This window comes from Schistocerca cancellata, chromosome 10 (assembly GCF_023864275.1).
Source record: "Schistocerca cancellata isolate TAMUIC-IGC-003103 chromosome 10, iqSchCanc2.1, whole genome shotgun sequence".
Taxonomy (NCBI): domain Eukaryota; kingdom Metazoa; phylum Arthropoda; class Insecta; order Orthoptera; family Acrididae; genus Schistocerca; species Schistocerca cancellata.
In genome coordinates, this window is record NC_064635.1 from 217,913,957 (window position 1) to 217,934,871 (window position 20,915).

General features: G+C 41.2%; 1 protein-coding gene across 1 annotated transcript in view; it reads left to right on the forward strand.

Moving 5' to 3' along the window:
• Positions 1-14,333, forward strand: part of LOC126106844 (collagenase-like) — a 170,334-nt gene extending 156,001 nt beyond the window's left edge. The window contains exon 6 of the mRNA XM_049913239.1: positions 14,053-14,333. Coding sequence (XP_049769196.1) covers positions 14,053-14,220 — 168 coding nt within the window. The 3' untranslated portion in view covers positions 14,221-14,333. The remainder of the gene's footprint in view (positions 1-14,052) is intronic.
• Positions 14,334-20,915: the final 6,582 nt, after the last annotated feature.

Genomic DNA, 20,915 nt, shown 5'->3' on the forward strand with positions numbered 1-20,915 from the left:
CCTGGAAAATGAGTATGTGCTTCCAAACGCATCACAGACTTCATGGAATTTCTCCAGATCCCCTTCACGGAGAATCCTACAACTCTTTGAAGTTGCAGCTATCACGTCAGAGGTGTTGATACATATTCTGTAGTTCTTAAACACAGCAACAATGAGAAACTTGGAAATGAATGTTGGCTCACTACCACTACCCAGAACGCAGTGAGTAAATCTGCTTAATTTTCTGGGCTCATTGATACAAACTCGAGCTATCTAGAGACAAGTAAAGTCTGCTGAAATTACGTCGATTTTCCCCACAGACGTAGCTGAAAAGGTGTCAGTAGAGACAGCTTTGTGATGGTGTTAACTGCACCCACAGCACGAGAATTTGCTGTTTTACTGCTGTTTATACCATTATAACACGGGTTTAGACACATAAAAAAATGATTATGTAGATTTAATTTATTTAATTTTGTTGGCTGTCATTTACTAACTTGCAGTCCTGAGACAGAACTAACAAAATACACGATATAGTCGTACTTTTCGCTTAGGTTTTAGCGAGTTTTTAGGTTCCTTTGAATCTAAGTGAAGTATCACTGCAGTGTATGTGAAGTTAGATGACAAGATATTCTGAACGAATTTTTGTGCAGTAAGAGCACCATGAACTCCTCCTTCCACAAAGTTCAGCAACTTGAAAAACCTCGTTCTGATATTCCACTTCTTCTGTTATGAATAACCTATTTCAACACGAAACGATCAGAGAATTTTCGGAGTGAGATTTTTTACAACGTGCTACGTCGCCTTTTCCTAGGGCATGCAGTGCTTGAATACGACGGTTACATTCCGGGAGTGTACTGTTCAGTGTTTCGGGTGACGCTGTTGACTGTACAGGGTATCCGAAACAATTGAGGGTGCACCTTTATAATGCTACTGCTATCTTACAAGGGAACCTACCCATCGCACCCCCCTCAGATTTAGTTATAAGTTGGCACAGTGGATAGGCCTTGAAAAACGGAACACAGATAAACTGAGAAAACTGGAAGAAGTTGTGTGGAACTATGAAAAAAAGGACATCACACACATCCATGCCCGAGGCAGGATTCGAACCTGCGACCGTAGCGGTAGTGCGGTTCCAGACTGAAGCGCCTAGAACCGCTCGGCCACAGCGGCCGGCAAACTCCAAAGGGTCCCTCTAATATTCCCCTGTTGGGCAACACCTTCGGTGCCACCCACACACCTTTCTTGAGGACTTTACCAATGTAACTGCCAGAAACTTCGATACCAATGGCGGGTTCTCTAAACACTGAAGGCAAGCAAACCACTCTTAAAATATGTCGAAGGGGTTGCCTAACCCTCAGGCGCTAGAGTAGCTGCAATGCTGAATTAGTGTCGAAATTTCTAGATTTCTGCCAGGTACATTTGTAGAATGCTCAACAAATGTGGCACCGTTGCCGAAATGGAATGGGAGGGCGTATCTTCCTGTTGCATTCACGCACATGTTAACGTTGTGCCCTAAATTATCATGCCACAGGAGGGAGCAAAAAAGGAGGGCTGAAAAAGGAGAAACCCCCTTGGCTGCTACGGATCACGGAGAAATTTCGTCAAGTGGTTTTCAGAGTCCCTATCGGTTCCACTCTGTATGCCAGAGCAAAAATTGCGATCACAGTACACTCGAAAGGAGTGAGATCTCGTTCTGTGTTGCTGCAGCCTAAGGATGTTCCTCTGTCAGAAACGTAATGGTGTCTTCCAGAGTAATCATGTAGATGTAGATGTAGGTGCTAAGTAGGTTTGAAACGCCCAGGGGGCGGCAGTAGTGAGAAACGTGTGTGAATCAACTCCCGCAGGGAAGGGCTGGTTTCACTGACGCCCTTTCTGCCATCTCCTGAGAAATTTTCGTATCGATTGTAAGCGGCGATGTGTGTCAAACGGTTTCCTTGCAAACCCATTATAAATTTCAATGGTGGGTACTGTAGCCTAGCCTCCTTCAAAAAGGCGTCAAAAGAAGGGATGACATGCGACGTTCCCATCGTGTGACACGTCCGGGGTGACACTGGGCAACACTGCGGTGAAATTTTCTGCCATTGTGACATCATTAATGCACCCCGCAACTCATTTGGACTTCTGAGCTGTGGCTTTTTCCCGCATGTGTCGACATCTTGCTGCCTGAAGCGCCGTCAAGTCCAAATCGCCGAGCCGCAGTGGGAGACAGTCACGGATTGTCGAAGAAGCCATGACTTAATTTTATCGTGCAGTTTAAGAGTAATGGTAGGGTTGGACTGGGTAAAAATAACCACCTGCTAAAGACAAGAAGGAACCCCAGAACCGCCGAAGGCTGTCCTCAGTAAAAATAAACAAACGAAAAACGAATGCAGAAGCGCAGTGTGCAATAGTAGGTGTAATAGCTGGTAAAGGGTACACGGTTTTGTTAGACAAGCACACGCTGAAGGTCAGGAGGAACCCCAGATCTGTCGGACGCTGTTGCCGGTAAAGATAAACACAGGAAAAACGAATGCAGTTGGGAAATGTGCAGTAGTGGGTACAACGGCTGCTGAAGGGTACCGAAACATGGGCGCGTGTTTCGGTAGCCTCGAGAGAGTTAGTCGGTGAGAGGCAATGGAACCAACTGCACTATAGGTCGAGTTGGGTAGGGGACAGTGAAGCTCAGTCACTGAGGTCGATAAGAGGGAATGGAACCAATGCGTTATAGGCTGAGTTGGGTAGAGGACAGTGATGTTCAACCCTGGGGTAGATAGTGAAGAAATTGGAGTTGCAGGCAACCAAGTTCAGGCAGCGTGTGCAAGTAGACTTTGATGTAAGCGATGGCTATAGCATGATCCTAGGGTAAGAGTTTCTGTATCAGCGTCACGCCATAGTTGACCTTCGATGACATGTGGTGGAGCTTAGTGGGAAAACATTACGGCTAGGGAAAGCTGTCGTCAGTTCCGATCCATCTCAAATGGAGTCTGTTGTACAAGGAAACTCAGTTAAACTGTGAACAAGGACATTAGGCCTTAATTCACATGATTGGGTGCTGAGTGGAACCGGGAAGTCGCTATGGGTGAATGTGGAGCCCGAGTTACCGACAGGTACGTTGCGTGTAGTGGACCCACTGGAAAATAGTGACATATTAGATGCAGCTACTTGATTAGTAAAGTGAAGCATCATAAGCACACAGAAGAAGGACGGCGGTAGAGTAAAACTCATCAATGTGGATAATTTTTGTGCTTAGGAGGTTATGTTGTTAAAGAGAACTTTGTTGGTGGGGAACGAGTCAGCTGCATAGGAGGTGTAGGATATGAGCGGTGAGGGGTCACAGGATGCTGCTAAGACTGGGAACCAACTACTGGCGTACTGGAGTTCATATGGAATACGCCAGTCACTGCAGCTGATTTTACAACAGGTCATTCATCAGCAGTTGGATGACAGCATATTAGAAAAATTAGTAGTCCCTGGGAGAGGTAGGAATTGCAGTTGTACCAAACAAGTCTGTGGGTGGTTTGAGGCAATATCGATTCTGTTGGGATTAGCGCCATTTAAATGGTAATGAGGAACAAGGAACAAAACTTGTGGTCAGGTGAATACAGGGTTATAAATACAAAATCAAATAGGGGTAATGCAGGAGTAGGTTTAATAATGAACAAAACAGTAGGAATGCGGGTAGGCTGCTACAAACAGCACAGCGAACGCATTGTTGTGGTCAAGATAGACACGAAGTCCACGTCTACGACAGTAGTACAAGTCTATGTGCCATTAGCTGTAAAGATGATGAAGAAATTGAAGAAATGTATGATGAGATAAAAAAAATTATTCAGATAGTGAAGGGAGACGAAAATTTAATACTCATGGGTGACTGGAATTCGATAGTAGGTAAAGGAAGAGAAGGGAACGTACTAGGTGAATATGGAATGGGGGTAAGAAATGAAAGAGGAAGCCGCCTGGTGGTATTTTGCATAGAGCACAACTTAATCATAGTTGGTTCAAGAATCATAAAAGAAGGTTGTATACATGGAAGAAGCCTGGAGATACTGACAGGTTTCAGATACATTATATAATGGTAAGACAGAGATTTAGGAACCAGGTTTTAAAGTGTAAGACATTTCCAGGGGCAGATGGGGACTCTGACCACAATCTATTGGTTATAAACTGTGGATTAAAACTGAAGAAACTGCAAAAAGGTGGGAATTTAAGAAGAGGGGACCTGGACTAAACCAGAGGTTGTACAGAGTTTGAGGGAGAGCATAAGGAAACAATTGACAAGAATGGGGGAAAGAAATACAGTAGAAGAAGAATGGGTAGCTCTGAGGGATGAAGTACTGAAGGCAGCAGAGGATCAAGTAGGTAAAAAGACGAGGGCTAGGAGAAATCCTTGGGTGACAGAAGAAATATTGAATTTATGTGACGAAAGGAGAGGCAGGCAGAAAGGAATACAAACGTCTTTAAAATGAGGTCGACAGGAAGTGCAAAATGGCTAAGCAGGCATGGCTAGAGGACAAATGTAAGGATGTAGAGGCTTATCTCACTAGGGGTAAGACAGATACAGCCTACAGGAAAATTAAAGATACCTTTGGAGAAACGAGAACCACTTGTATGAATATCAATAGCTCAGATGGAAACCCAGTTCTAAGCAAAGAAGGGAAAGCAGAAAGGCGGAAGGAGTATATAGAGGGTCTATACAAGGGCGATGTACTTGTGGGCATTGGAGGCAAATGGAAGAGGATGTAATGGGGGGTATGATACTGCGTGAAGAGTTTCACAGACCACTGAAAGACCTAAGTCGAAACAAGGCCCCGGGAGTAGACAACATTCCATTAGAACTACTGACAGCCTTGGGAGAGCCAGTCCTGACAAAACTCTACCATCTGATGAGCAAAATGTATGAGACAGGCGAAATACCCTCAGACTTCAAGAAGAATATAATAATTCCAATCCCAAAGAAAGCAGGCGTTGACAGATGTGAAAATTACCGAACTATCAGTTTAATAAGTCACGGCTGAAAAATCATCATCATCATCTTGGACAGTTTCCAGCCACTGGCTGGGTCTGTCGGGAACACAAGCCTCTCCATCGTGTTCTGTCTTTCCACCATTCCCCCTCTTCCACCTTCGTCCAGTTCTCTCCTCTTCTCGTCACACATTCCTTCACTCCCTTCACCCATCTATCTCTTGGTCTTCCTCTGGGCCTCCTCCCCTCCAGTTGCAGATCAAACATCCTCTTTGGAATTCTTCCCTCATCCATTCTCTTCATGTGTCCATACCACTGCAGTCTTGATTTTTCTATCCTGTCCTGTACTGGTTCCTCCTTTAGTCTTTCCCTCACATACACATTTCGCAATCTGTCTCGTCTTGTTACACCCAACCTGCTCCTCTGGAACTTCATTTCGCTAGCCTGTATTCTACTTTTGTCGCTTTTGTGCATTACCCATGTCTCACTTCCGTATGCCAATATGGGGACAAAGTAGGTTCGGTATATAATTCCCTTGGATTTCTGTGGCACCTCCTTGCTCCAAATAAGCCCCCTAATGCATTTGTAGAACTGCCCTGCTTTTCTGCACCTTTCATTTATTTCCATTGCGTTTTCCCCCTTACTTTCAATCACGCTTCCCAGGTACTTGAAGTTCTCTACCACTTGTAGTTTTTCCCCTCCACAAGTTATATCCACATTTGGCCTATTCGTCTTCCTTGTTGTGACAATTATTTCACTTTTCTTTGCAGAGAAATGCATTCCATATTGTGCTGCCGTTGCCTCCCATGCATCTAACTGCTCTTGCACCTCCTTCTCGCAATTTCCCCATAACATCAGGTCATCGGCAAAAAGCACTGCTTTCATTTTATGATCTCCAATGGCATCTGACACTTGCTGTAGGATTTCATCCATAACAATAATAAACAATAAAGGCGAAAGTGCACTTCCCTGTCGCAGCCCATTTTCCAGCTTGAACCATGCAGTACGTTCCCTCCCCACTTTCACACAACTCTCACTCCCCTCATACATTTTTCTGACTTTTCGTGTTATCTCTTCATCTATCCCTTTTGCGTTCAGCACATCCCAGAGCTTGTCCCTACAGATACTGTCATACGCCTTCTCAATATCTAAAAAGGCCATGATTAAGTCCTTCCCGTACTCATAGTGCCTTTCCTGCAGTTGCCTTACCGCAAATATGAGGTCCGTTGTTGATCTTCCCGGTCTGAAACCATACTGCTCCTCTTGCAGTCTACTTTCAATACTGCTTCTTATTCTCTTCTCCAGGATCTTTTCATAGATTTTTCCACAGTGGCATAGCAGGGTGATTCCTCTGTAGTTCTCACATCTCCTTTTATCCCCTTTCTTGAAGATCGGGACTATAATTTCTTTCTTCCAATCCTCAGGAATTCTGTTCTCCTTCCACACCACCCTCAGCACTCTGTATAGCCACTGGGTTCCTACTTCTCCTGCTGCTCGTATCATATCCACTGTTACTTCGTCCCAACCTGGTGCCTTGCCCCCTTTCATCCTCTTTATGGCTTCTTCCACTTCATTCCAAGTTAGATCATCAATTTCCCCACTATTATCATCGTCTGCTGCCTTAGGCTCTCCATCGCTGTTAGTTACCCGCTTGGCGGCATTCAACAGATCTTCAAAGTACTCCTTCCAAATCTTTTTGAGCTCATGCATTTCCTCCACAACTCTTCCATTATTATCCATGATCCTCAGGCACTCGCTTCTGTCGTTCCTCTTATTTCTTACCATGGTGTAAAGTACTTTTTTGTTCCCTTCACTGTCCTCTTCTAACATTCTTGTCCATTTTTCCATCCACTTCTTCTTCTCCGCCCTTACTATGGTCTGTGCCGCTTTCTTGCTTTCCTTATATTTTACCCTAGCTTCCTCTGTTCGGGTCTGGAACCATTCTCTGAAGGCTTTGTTCTTTCGAAGTACTGCCTCTTTACATATGTTGTTCCACCATGGGGTTTCCTTACTTCTCCTCTTTGTGCTAGTTCTTCCGCACACAATCTCAGCTGCCTCAACTAGGGCCCTCTTAAAATCTCCCCATTCTTCTTCCACTGTTCTCTGATCTTCCTTTGGCAGCTTCTTCCTGATCAGTGTCTGGTACTGGGTCCTCCGTTCATCCTCTTTCAGCATCCATGTCTTCAACCTTTTCTCCTGTATTTCTGTTGCCCTCCTATCTTTTTTCTCTCTCAGGGTGGCTACCAACAGCCGATGGTCACTGTCTAAGGCCTCAGATGGAACGACCTTAACATCTGTGAGGCTGCTCATCATCTGCCTATCCACTAGTACATAGTCTACTACTGAAGTTTGGGACCAGTCCCCACTGTACCAAGTTATTTTGTGACTACTTCTCTTCTTGTACCAGGAATTTGCGATCGTCAGCCCATTCCTCTTGCAGAATTCCAGCAACAATTTTCCCTCTCTATTTCGGTTCCCCCAGCCATCTGGTCCCATTATCTCCTCGAATCCTTTCCTGTCTGTGCCAACATGTGCATTGAGGTCCCCTATTATAATCTGATTACCTCCATTTAGCTGCTTTTGCATGTCATCTTCAAATTCCTCCTTCTCCTTTTTTGTACACCCCACCTGTGGGGCATATGCTTGGATGATTTCAATGCTTTTTCCTTTCACGGCTGAAAAATACTAACGCGAATTCTTCATAGACGAATGGAAAAAGTGATAGGAGCTGACCTCGGGGAATATCAGTTTGGATTCCGTAGAAATGTTGGAACACGTGACGCAATACTGACCTTCCGCCTTATCTGAGAAGGAAGATTAAGGAATGGCAAACCTACGTTTCTAGTATTTGTAGACTTGGAGAAAGCTTTTGACAATGTTGACTGGAATACTCTCTTTCAAATTCTGAAGGTGGCAGGGGTAAAATACAGGGAGCGAAAGCCTATTTACAATTTGTACAGAAACCAGATGGCGGTTATAAGAGTCGAGGGACATGGAAGGGAAGCAGTGGTTGGGAAGGGAGTGAGACAGGGTTGCAGTCTCTCCCCGATGTTGTTCAGTCTGTATATTGAGCAAGCAGTAAAGGAAACAAAAGAAAATTTCGGTGTAGGAATTAAAATCCATGGAGAAGAAATAAAAACTTTAAGGTTCGCCGATGATATTCTAATTCTGTCAGAGACAGCAAAGGACTTGGAAGAGCAGTTGAACGGAATGGACAGTGTCTTGAAAGGAGGATATAAGATGAACATCAACAAAAGCAAAACGAGGATATGGAATGTAGTCGAATTAAGTCAGGTGATGCTGAATGAATTAGATTAGGAAATGAGACACTTAAAGTAGTAAAGGAGTTTTGCTATTTGAGGAGCAAATTTAGCATTGGAGGGCAGCGTGGAGGGTAAAAATCGTAGAGGGAGACCAAGAGATGAATACACAAGCAGATTCAGAAGGATATAGGCTGCAGTAGGTACTGGGAGATGAAGAAGCTTGCACAGGATAGAGTAGCATGGAGAGCTGCATCAAACTAGTCTCAGGACTGAAGACCACAACAACAACAACAAACAAATGGTAAGACTACGATAGATGCCTACCCAACTCCAAACGTCACTGAGACCATCGCTAATCTTTGGCAGTGTTGGGAATTCTCACCAGTGGCATTGAAGAGTGGGTATCATCGGTTAGAAGTCGCTCCAGAGCATAGAACGAAGACTTTGTCTTCAGTACCTTGGGGAAATTATCGGTATTTCCTTGGGGAAATTATTTGTTTGGCTTTTAAAAATACACCAGCGACATTCCAAAGTTTGTTAGATGACGTGTTGAAAGTATTGAAGTCTTGTCGATGCTAAGTGATGGATGACATATTTGTTTTTGCATTGGGTGATCAATAAAACAGACAAACCCTGACAGAAATATTCCAGACATTACGAGCTGCATGCCTAACACCGTGTAGGGAGAAATGCTACTTTGTGTTGCAAGATTATTTGGGTGACATTGTTACTACGGTTGGTGTGAGGACTGATCCGAGTTTGATATAGGGGCTGCAAGATTTTCCGGACCAGGAATGAGAAAGGAGCTACAATAGTTTCTGAACCTCAGAAATTTTTGTAGAATGTTCACGAGTGGATTTGTGGATATGTCACGACTGCTTATGCAGTTATTAAAGAAATATATCACGTTTGTGTTATCTTAAGACAGTCAAGGTCGTTCGTCGAGTTAATGGAGATACTAACGTTGAATCCAGTGTCCATGTTTCCAGATTTCATAAGAAATTTATATTATTATGTGATGCATCAGACCATGCCCTCCCTGGAGGCTGATGGAGATGAACGCCGTAGCACTTGTGTATTAAGACAACGTAAGGGGCACCAGAACGTTCTATCTTCTCCATGTTAATTTCAGCAAATACAAGGAACATTTTTACCTAAAACATTAAACTTACAGCTCCAAAATTTGGAGAATATTTTCAATGAGTACAAAGTTATAACGTCATGTTGAGTAACATTTATTGGTTTCTATTTTGCAATTTTTTAAAATGTTGCCAATTTTTTCTGTAAAGTTTTGCATCTTTACTTCTATAGCCCCTTAATTATACAATTTGTTATAACAATTAAGGAAATCAAGTAAACGGTATTGTGTGTAATTTTGATTCATCTACAGTTAGTAGTTTTTAAGAAAATGTTCCCTAAATATGAAAATTAGAAAATTAGAAACTTTCAGCAAATGGTTTCAAAGTCTTTTAATACATTCCCACTCCATATGACGGATCATCAGCATCCTCTTCTCTTTCTAGTGCTAGTTTTCTTTTCACAGGCCCCTGCTTCCCTTTTGCTGCATGTTGTAGACTTCTGTCTCCTCTTGCTGCATTTCTTAGTCTTTCTTCATCAGTTAGGCGCATTGCGAAAATGCTATTGTGACTGGTTGGAAACCTAAGCATTTCAGCACATAACGTTTCATAACGTTTCCAGTAATGTATGTTGGAACTGCATCATACACTCCAAAGTGCAATCTGGAAAAAATTCTTTTCACGCCCTATACTTGCATTGCTCAACTGTGCCATAAAAACTTGCCTCACAACCATCTTTATATTCCTCCTTGGTATTGCCCTTACATCTACAATGTTTGGAGAGAGTAACAACATTAATAATTTTGCAACTGTCTGCACTGGTAGCTGTCACGATTCCATTTAGACATTTACGACCTCTACCTTGCCATGATCCATCTAAAGAAATAGTCAAATCTCCACAATTTCCATTATCAGTCATAGACTCTTTAGCTGCTTTCTTCATAGTTGTTTGTGCAACATCTTCAGCAGAAGACCCCACCAATTCATTATAAAATTCGAACTTGGTTGGTGCTTTTGACAAGTTCATAATTCCACATAACATTGTTCCTCTAGCACTGCCCTTTCCTATGTCATGCATGCCATACACTAGACTAAAATTTATGTCATACACCTTCTTTCCTTTGTTAACACTACTAGTAATACTATTAGAACTATAAAACAAAACCTCTCCACCATATTTGTCACTCTTCATTAAGATTTTACATGTAAAACCAATGTGTGAAATTATTTTCAATTCGAGTCCTCTTTCTTTGCAAACTTGGAATAATACATTATGTTTAAAAGTATTTGACACCAAGGAAATGTTAATATTTCATTCACATCATTACTGTAACTTTCCAATTTTTGTCTGCTATCAAAAGGTTTCTTGCTGGAAGAAGTTTTCTCACACAGATTGAGAGTGGATGGTGAAGCAGCATCTCCCTTAGAAACAACAAAGGATTTGTTGTTTCACTCATTGCGTCTTTACTTATAAATTCGATTCCTGAAATGGGACATATTTATATCCACAAACCAAATATGTAAAACATATACGAGGAACATTCGTAAAATACTCAAAATTGCTGAACGTAACAACAAACACATAGCAAACATCACAAGTCCACAAACACGGCTTGCCATTTATGTTTGCGGATATGAACAATTACGTGTCACAGAGATAAAGGCCTACAACGTTGGAAAACAAAACACTGGCGGTTGCCACCACTAAACTCTGCCTAAAGACAGCGAGCAGTGCCGTCAGATATAAAACACTAACTCGCTATGGCCATTTACGTGGCGCGACGCGGTGCATCAACTTTGAAATGGTAAAAAACACGCTAAGTGAAGCTTGACTTGTTTTAATCAGGAAAGTCTAAATAGTGTTACAAAGAAGAACCCCAAAAAACGTTAATTTTGACATTTTCATCGTTCCTGCTCCCCTTAATGTAACGGAGAGAAATTATGCAATGGCAGAGAGAGAGAGATGTATAGTCTGCTGTATGGAGTAACGTACAGCCTGTGTTACCTGTTTCTGGAAAGAAGATCAATGTGGTGACAGATCGTGCTGCTTTTAAATGGTAACTAGGTTTGAAGCCGCTATCCAGTAGGCTGACAAGATTGGCCTTAGAGCTCAGTGATTCTGAGTATGAAGTAAAAGGGAGGCTGAGGCACTAGGCTTGCAAAATTGATCAGCAACTTTTGCATGGAATGGACGACAGTAACGTAACCTGCATCACAGAGCCCCTCCCACCCTCTGAGGTAAAGTCCAGGCTGTACGCTGAGGCTACAATATATTCACAATCATATTTTACTAACTAAATAACTTTTCATTGTGAAATACTTTAGACAAATATGTAAAATTAATGACAATAATTTTATTAAAGGCAAGGATAACAAAACGATTAATTTGGTTATAGAAACTTGTGTATTCTGTGTAGTACACAAGAAACTCAGATCCATTGAGGAAGTGGTTGCAGCTGCATGTAAGTTCACTGAGGCTTTTTGCGGAAGATGCTGTGGTATATCGAGAGGTTGTAACAATGGTAAATTGTACTGAAATGCAGGAGGATCTGCAGCGAATTGACACATGGTGCAGGGAATGGCAATTGAATCTCAATGTAGACAAGTGTAACGTGCTGCGAATACAAAGAAAGAAAGATCCCTTATCATTTAGCTACAATATAGCAGGTCAGCAACTGGAAGCAGTTAATGCCATAAATTATCTGGGAATACACATTAGGAGTGATTTAAAATGGAATGATCATATAAAGTTGATCGTCGGTAAAGCAGATGCCAGACAGATTCATTGGAAGAATCCTAAGGAAATGCAATCCCAAAACAAAGGAAGTAGGTTATAGTACACTTGTTTGCCCGCTGCTTGAATACTGCTCAGCAGTGTGGGATCAGTACCAGATAGGGTTGATAGAAGAGATAGAGAAGATCCAACGGAGAGCAGCGCGCTTCGTTACAGGATCATTTAGTAATCGCGAAAGCGTTACGGAGATGATAGATAAACTCCAGCGGAAGACTCTGCAGGAGAGACGCTCAGTAGCTCGGTACGGGCTTTTGTTGAAGTTTCGAGAACATACCTTCACCGAAGAGCTACGCAGTATATTGCTCCCTCCTATGTATATCTCGCGAAGAGACCATGAGGATAAAATCAGAGAGATTAGAGCCCACACAGAGGCATACCGACAGTTCTTCTTTCCACGAACAATACGAGACTGGAATAGAAAGGAGAACTGATAGACGTACTCAAGGTACCCTCCGCCACACACCGTCAGGTGGCTTGCGGAGTATGGATGTAGATGTAGATGTAGATATTTGATTCAACAACATACATAACATTATCATCGACAGCACGTTCATATGGGCTGCCAAGACATATTTTTGACTGCATTGAGAATTTGTTGGTAGGAAGCACACAGAGCAATCCGTGGAATCTTGGATGGAGAATTTGAACAACACGAATCACCAAGAGCATGCCATGAAGGGCAGAGCGAATGATCACAGGCTTATTTGACTGCCTGGAGATAAGTGGTAAAATATTAACTGGGGACACTCCGAGAAAGAGGTCGTCGTACTTATTGCGAGAAACTTGTAAGAAAATGTCAAGAACTGTCTTTTTGGGCAAAAGCTACAAATATTCTTCAGATCGTCACATCTATAGTAAAGATAAGTTGGGGCAAACGACAGTTCTCACAGACATGTCGCAGAAGCCTTCGCATGCTGCACGCATGGATGGAACACAAACAAACCTCTACGTGGTAAAAAGTACAGAAACCGCACAAAATTGCTGACAAAGATAACTGTGGAGAGACAGTAACAATTTGAAGCAAACAAAATGGCCTGAGAATTACGGGATTTGTAATTTAGAGACATAGGTACCTGATTATTTACTAGTAGAAATATAAATTTGCTGGCTAATATATAAGACTTGCTGTGCGTTTATATTTTTAAAGCCACGAAGTTGTGATTACTCTCATAATTTTCGTACCAGTGCAATTTCGTTTTTGTCCATTGTACAATTTTACAGGAAAATCGCTATCGGTAAAATATAATTCATATTGACTGTATAACCGCGTCCTTTTTTGTTCAGATACTTTTAGTGTAGAACAGTACTTGTTTCCTGGATTCCTTAAGGCATTCGATACAGTTTCACATTTTCGAATGAAGAATATAGTCCGAGCTTTCTGAGTATCGGTCCAGATTCGAGACTGGATTTCGGACTTAAAAGCAGATATGGACAGATATATTTTCAGGAGTACTCCAATGACAGTGTCACTGTTGTGATTTCCTCTGTCCATTGTACATACTTTCCTTATGACTATAAGTAATGCTACTTAAGTTTAATAATGCCAAGGTCATTGAAGAGACTTTTGCAACATGCTGAAATAGCAACTTCACTTAATCTTTCTTGCCAAACATATCCACATGCTGGTACAACATCAGTCTGTTGTGCACCTCGATGTAAAAGAATGTCTCATATGGAATCCCATCCAGTGTGGACCGCATTGATATCAACATGTGAAACTTAAATTCTAACAATACAGCTTTTTCGTAAGAAGGGAAGTTGTTTGTTGGGAATCAGTGATAAAGCTGTTACATTATTACCCAGACTGTTCCTGGTACTGGTTTGTTTATACCTTCCAACAGCTTACTTGTCTCATCGGTAAACAAACAGATTCTGAAGAGGCCTTCATACCTCTGGTGCATCCTTTGTATAGGTCAAGGTGTAATATCGTTCATAAACTTTTAATATCAGCAGCAGAAGTTTACAAGATATTGTAAGGTAATAATTTTCTACATTGCAGAATGACCATGGCGGAGCCCTTGTTCTCAAGACCAAAGAAGGCTACAAGCAGATCGGCATTGCCAGCTTTATGTATGACAAGTGCGACGTACCTATACCTGGTGGCTTCTCCAGGGTAACTTACTTCCTCGACTGGATCACAAAAACTGCTGAAGTTACTGATGACTGAGAAGCTGGCATTGATAGTTACACTGTTCCATTACTAGATCACATTCAATATGTATTTTAATGAAACTGAAAAAAATCAGCACATGACACCTAATAATAACCCAGAAAATATGTTCTCAGACCACTGTCCACCTGAGTCAGGGAGTAGATTGAACTGCGCTTGATTGCAGCATACACCATGTGCTTTCTGTGGATCAGTTGTTTTCCTTTCTGGATGTTCCCAGCAAGTGACAATATGTGACTGAAGAAAACTGTTTATCTCTGTGTCAACTTGGATTCAAGGAATAAAATTAATATGTAACTATGTTTCTTTTTAGTAATTTATGGGTAGAATGTATTTAGAGAGTGTTTTAATATGTTAATGTACTCAAACCTATCTAATAATTGTTATTTGTTTCATGACACAATGTAGTGGTATACTTTTTCCATGTACTGCTGGGTCTACATTTGGTAACGGCCTATACTAAAAATTCCAGCGGAAATGTTTTCACATTTTTTTGCATTGAACATTAATTTTTCTGAATATTTCAAAGATTTCAGTTATTTTCGAACAAAAATACTAAACAGTTTGAACATGCCCTAGAACTTCAGTCATTTTTTTTTTTTTTAAGTTTCCTGTTTTCGCGTTATTTTGCTGTAGAACCTTGCATCGATCACCAGTATAAATTCTTCATTCACAAAATCTAAGACAGGACTCGTATTTAGTTTACATCACCACACTTAGGTCTGTCAGCAAAGGACAGACATTGAAGACTGAGTGTTTAGTGGTCGACAGTGACACTGTATGTAACGTGACACTGAGGGCTAAAGTCTTGTTTCACAGCTCTTCAGGATCTCTGAGTTACTGATACATCCTGCAGTACTGCGAAGACTGGAGGAAGAAGAAGAAGAAGAAGAAGAAGAAGGAACACTACTCCCTGATAATGCATTGTAGGTCTATCTGACCGTGGCAACATGAATATTGTCATGTCATTCCTAACACATCCAGATGGAATCTATTCGAACTTGTGTATATAGTTTTCAAAACGCAATTGCAGCGTAAATAACAGTTAGTACAGAATATTTGCCAGCATCAATGGAGTAACTTACACAACATCCCACTGACAGAAAGGGTGGAGGCAATGATGTTGCACTGGAAAACGAGGTTCAAGTACTGGAATGTTTCTATATCCGTCACCATATAAGAGTTGACATCTTTTACACGAGTCTGACATATTCTAGGGTATCGGTAAGGGATAATTCAAATCTTATTATCGCTTTCAAACAAGACAATATGAATTTAAAACACATTTATCAAGTACATGTAGGAAATAGGAAAGTATTTTTGAAGGTATGTGGAGTCTGTTGGTATTACACAAAGTACAGGTGTCTGGTAAATGATTAAACAGGAAAATTGAATGACACCCAATAAAAGTGGAATTTCCAGCAACTTCTCTACGTATAGCAATGAAGGAGTTGAATATTTCAGTATACAATACATTATGATTATATTCACATGTAGGTCATGTATCCAGTCTGAGAATAGGTGTATGAATACACAGAACATTTGTCCATGTGTATGCACAAACTGAATCTATCTATCACATCTTAGTGTGAAACTGGAAAAAACATCAGCAAAAGATCTAGTAGAAAAAAGGCATCAGCAGAAGATCGACAAAATTGGTCGACATGAAGTCTGTGATGGTTAATCAGCACACTGATGTAAAATTCCAGAAGAACAAGAACATGCTGAAGACAATTAATATGCATACTGCAAGGGCCATGTTAACTGAATAAACACTACAAGATATGAACAAAATAACTTGAAGATATTAAGGGGACACAAGTTCAACAAGAAGTAAATGTCATAACACTAGTGAAGTTATTTGTTATATTAAATGTAAAGGTTGTTGACGATGAACGAATTTTAGAAATACGGAGAAAATAAGTCTACAGAGACCACACAAGTTGCACATTGTGTCGAAATCAGTTTAGTATGCAACAGCATGTTGACAAAACGTAAAGTCATTGATGCACGAAAGGCCATTCGACAGAAATTACGATTTCTAAGGTTAGGACACTGAGAATGAGTTCACTCTCTCACAGAAAAGTTTAATCCAACTGTATCTGTAGAGCGACTCTCACACACTCCTGCTAAGGTACATGGGGCCAAAGAAGAAGGATTAGGATGTGCTGCTCCTGATTTCTTTAGCTGTCACAGAGACAGTTAAACAGACTCTACATACTGGGGCAGTGGGGAAGTACCATATATGTAGGCTCCGCAGCCTGTAAGCTTCACCAAGCATGCCCTATTTGTTGAGAATAAGGGTTCTGAAAGAATGCTTGGTCTAATGGATCTAATATTCCTAAAACCTTCAATGCCTGGCAGCCATGAACCCAGAGATCTAAAAACGTGTGCTGAAATATTGCGTTGGCATAAACAGTCGAACAGAAAGCCCTAACATTAGGTGGCACACAAACATTATTAAACATGTGTTATGCGGCAGAACCAGTAAAGGTACTGACATTCAGCATAAAAAGTAAATATCAATCTCTAGACTACATATATTATGTTACTTCCACTGAAACAAAAGGGCAGCTATGACTTCTCCCAGCATCAGCCACTGCTGGAATTACAGCTCATATGAATGAAATCACATCAGTCATTCGACAGTTTAGGGAAAGGCAAATTATTAAACAAATATGGAGAGAGTAGTCTGAAAACCACACAAATCAGCACACGAAATATTTTGTCATAGGCATGTTATTGCACATGGACTGCATGACTTGTACATACAATGCAATATTTAAGACATAATTGAGGATTCGAGTACATCTTAATGGTTATTGATATGTATTCCAATGTTTCCTCGACATTGCCAGTGATAAGATGAAGTTGGGTGGATGTTTGAACAACTGATGCCGTATCCTGGAAACATTCAAACTGACTATGGAGATGAAATTTACAATAGGCATTTCAATGCGTTAATGTAGTTGTATAGAATATAATAATACTCTGCTCCTCTCGCTTGAAACGTTTGAATAGCATGAAAAAAAAATTTCGATACATTTTAATCTTTGAGTATCATACTAATGGCTATACACTCTCCCAAATTCTCCCACAAAGAACTGAAAAGCCTAACTGAACTGTATGTCATACAATATGAATGAAACGGCTTAATATTCATAGTAATGAGACTCTAACGCAATCATATTAAAACGGAAGATCCACAGTATCAGACATTTAATGTAGGTGATTTGGTCTTTCAGAGTAGAAGACTGAATTTGAGAAATCATATGTACTGAACTGACCATCAGAAGTATTTACCATTTTCAAACTGCAGAGATGAAACACAAGGATGTATATCTTAAAAGATGGCAAAGGTGAAGAAATTTCTGGGCTTTTTACACAGAAGAATTGGAGAAGAGCTCTGAACCACATGTGTTTCTCGTGGAGTGGTTCATAACACATCCGGGATTAGGTCATTAGTTAAGTAGGTTGGTTTCCCATCATTAGATGACAGTTGGCTGGATGCCTGTGATTTGCTATACAGTGCGTTTCTGCAAGAGCATGCAAAAATCCAATAGGACATAGTGATAGTGGATGTTCCATTGTACAATTTGAGGTAGGGAATCTGGGGCTGGAGAAGCCAGCTTAAGGAGATAATAGGAAAAAAATCACAGTGTGATGTAATTTTTTATTTACATTACTTATAGTTAACTGCAAATACCATCACTGACAAAACAAACGTACCATTTGCAGTGTATCTTGTAAAACACTCCATAAACCTCAATGCAAGCACAACCTCGGCGAACAAGATTTTGACGCCACCTGAGAAATATACCTGGTGTGTTAGGAAGTGCATCAGAGGTGGTGGTAGCGTTATAGATAAACTAATGATCGAACTACGTGTGGGGTCCTGCCCACTCGTCTCTTACATAGTGCCTAAAGGATGCTGCGTTCTCAGAATGCTATACAACAATTCAAGCAAATCACATTAACAATTTTTATTGCAATAAAGAAGATCGACAATACATAACTTTATAATTACAACGAGTAATCGCAAGCGATGGGTGACACGCAAATACTCAAAGTCCCCTGCTGTATACAGTGCTCATGCCAGTTTGTCACACAGTTTGTGGATCACTACTAACTGTTCCGCGACTGACGGTCAAGTAGTGTGCGGCCGAGACCGGCAGGAGCTGCGCTTGAATCCTCTGCAGGTGCAGGCCGCTTCTGTCGTGGCGCAGTCCTTGTCAGCAAGCTATCGGCTGGCATCCTCTCACAGCCTTCCCTGCTCATGCTTTCTTCGTCTTCGTGCCGGAGCTTGTGGTTACGCCGGAATATTCCTCCCCTGTGGGGGAAGCTGCAGTGTGGGCGCATCGCGGGACTGGAAGAGGAAGCATCAACTTGTAGTACGACTGGTTTGTCAGAATCAAAGTGAACTAAGCATCGATCACTGACAAATGCAACTTATCTGTGCAAACAAAGGGGACATTCTTGCAACGATAGCAACGTAATGGTGCGGTGATTCGAGCAGCATTCGGTATGAACCGAATGTAAAAGTTAGTTTTCCCTAAGACTGACTCCAATTCTGTGACATTGTGAGAAATTGGCAAGTCTTGTGTTGCTAACAAATGCGACTGAAGAGCATGTACACCTTGACTGTTTATGTCATGACAAAGATACTGCAACTCATGTTTACAAAATCACACTTGTCCTGTCTACACTTTAGTCCTGCATCAGATAACACACGAAACAAATCACATAAATTTGCAGTATGTTCTACAAATGTACGACCTTCTATGACAATATCATCCATATAGTTTGAAAAGTGTGGCACTTGTGCAGTAACCTGCTCTAAATACCATTGGAAAATGGCAGGAGGGGAAGCACTGCAAAAAGACAAATGCAAAAATTGGAACAAGCCCACATCAGTATCAGTAGTAGAACTAAGTTTGTTGTGGTCCATTTTGTTAGAGTGGGTTGCCTACATCAGGGGCAAACCTATTGTTCTCCTATGATTGGCAGGTACTTATTGCTCTCCTTTGATTTATAGGTAATTAACCTATTGTTCTGTTAACTGGTTTTCCATGTCAACCCCATTTCCTTTTGATTGACAGGCACTTATCCTATTGTCCTGTAGTCCCACCCTCCCCTTTCAATCAAACCCCTCCCCCTCAACCATCCCCCACCCCCGTCATTGCTGCAGGTACAGTTTCATGTCTGAGTTATTGGAATAGCTCCTCTCACTCTCATCAGTTTGACCGATTACTAAATTAAATAGATCAATTAATTAACCTTTCACTCACTAGTAAACCACCCTCCCCCCAAAAAAGTGACGGTAGGTTTAAATTCTATCAGGACAATGCAACACACCACAGCTACCACCGCTAACCTAAAAAAATTGCGGGAAAGAAAGTGCACAGCTACTTTCACTAACCTAAGTCATCCAACTGCTACTTCCTCCTACGGAATGGCGGGAAAACGACTCTGTCTGTGTTGGACATAAGTCTTTATTTTAAGTCTTTATTTAATCAATTAAAGGCAGTACCCCCAATCAAGTGTGTTCACCCCAAGGTCCAGAGTCCAACTGACCTAGTACACAGTACTGCCACCAGAGCACACTGTCATCCCTTCCATGACATAATCCAATATGGTAGTCTGGTGGTGGTGGAGAGAAAGGATCTCATAAAAGGAAATTCAATAGTTTATTGTTAATTTATACAAAATTCAATTCGTGGGGTTGGTTTTCTCTTGCTCATCATCTCTGCTGTTTGGAAACATGCAGGTCTTGAAACAATCAATTACATGAGGCAAACATGTTGCATAACTTAATGATTGGCACTGTACTCTGAGTCTCTTAACCTAATGTTTAGGCCTTTGTCAGCATCTAACCTATTATTCTGTTAGGTGGTTTTCCATGTCACTCCATTTCCTTAAACTATTGTACCAACTTTGATACCAAATTAAGTAATTAGTTATGTCCTCCCACCATTTTCTGGTGCACTTCTCGAATTTCACATTCCTTTCAACGCCATTATGAGCGAATTCTTATGTGTAACCCACCCCCTTAATTTATTGTACTGCATTTGACATAAAAATTATGCAAATTAACCTATTGTTCTGCATTTAACCTGCTGTTCTGCTCCATGTCACCCACTCACACACCCCCTCCCCTTAACTATTGTACCATTAACACCACATTGATATAAAAATTTATGCAAATTAATTAAATCGGTATTCTTCACATGTATGGGGTAGTTTTTCTTAATTCACAGCATATTATTGGTTGGTGAAATCGATGGAATATAGTTATGTTTTGTTTAAACTATATTCCGTCGATTGCATCCACCAAAACATATCTGGCTATCTGACGCCCGATTCTGGAGTCTGGGTGCTTCAGCAGGTCCCACAAATTGGCGATGCAGCTCTCAGGTGCCCAGTGATGCACAAGTGTTCATTCAGGACCCGCAAGCCTGAGGCGGCGGCATCCATTTCATACTTGACACCTGAGAAATTCCTGTCGAAATACATGTCCACCTAGGCTCCATTGCTGGCCTGATGACTCATAGTAGAGTTGCAGGTCTACCAACAAGAGATGCACCATAGCTATACTCACAGCACTAGAAATTTCCCGTGAGGTTGGGTGCTTATCCACATAACATAATTCCGAATACATAGACTGGAAATGTCTAGGAGGAAGATGCTGTAAA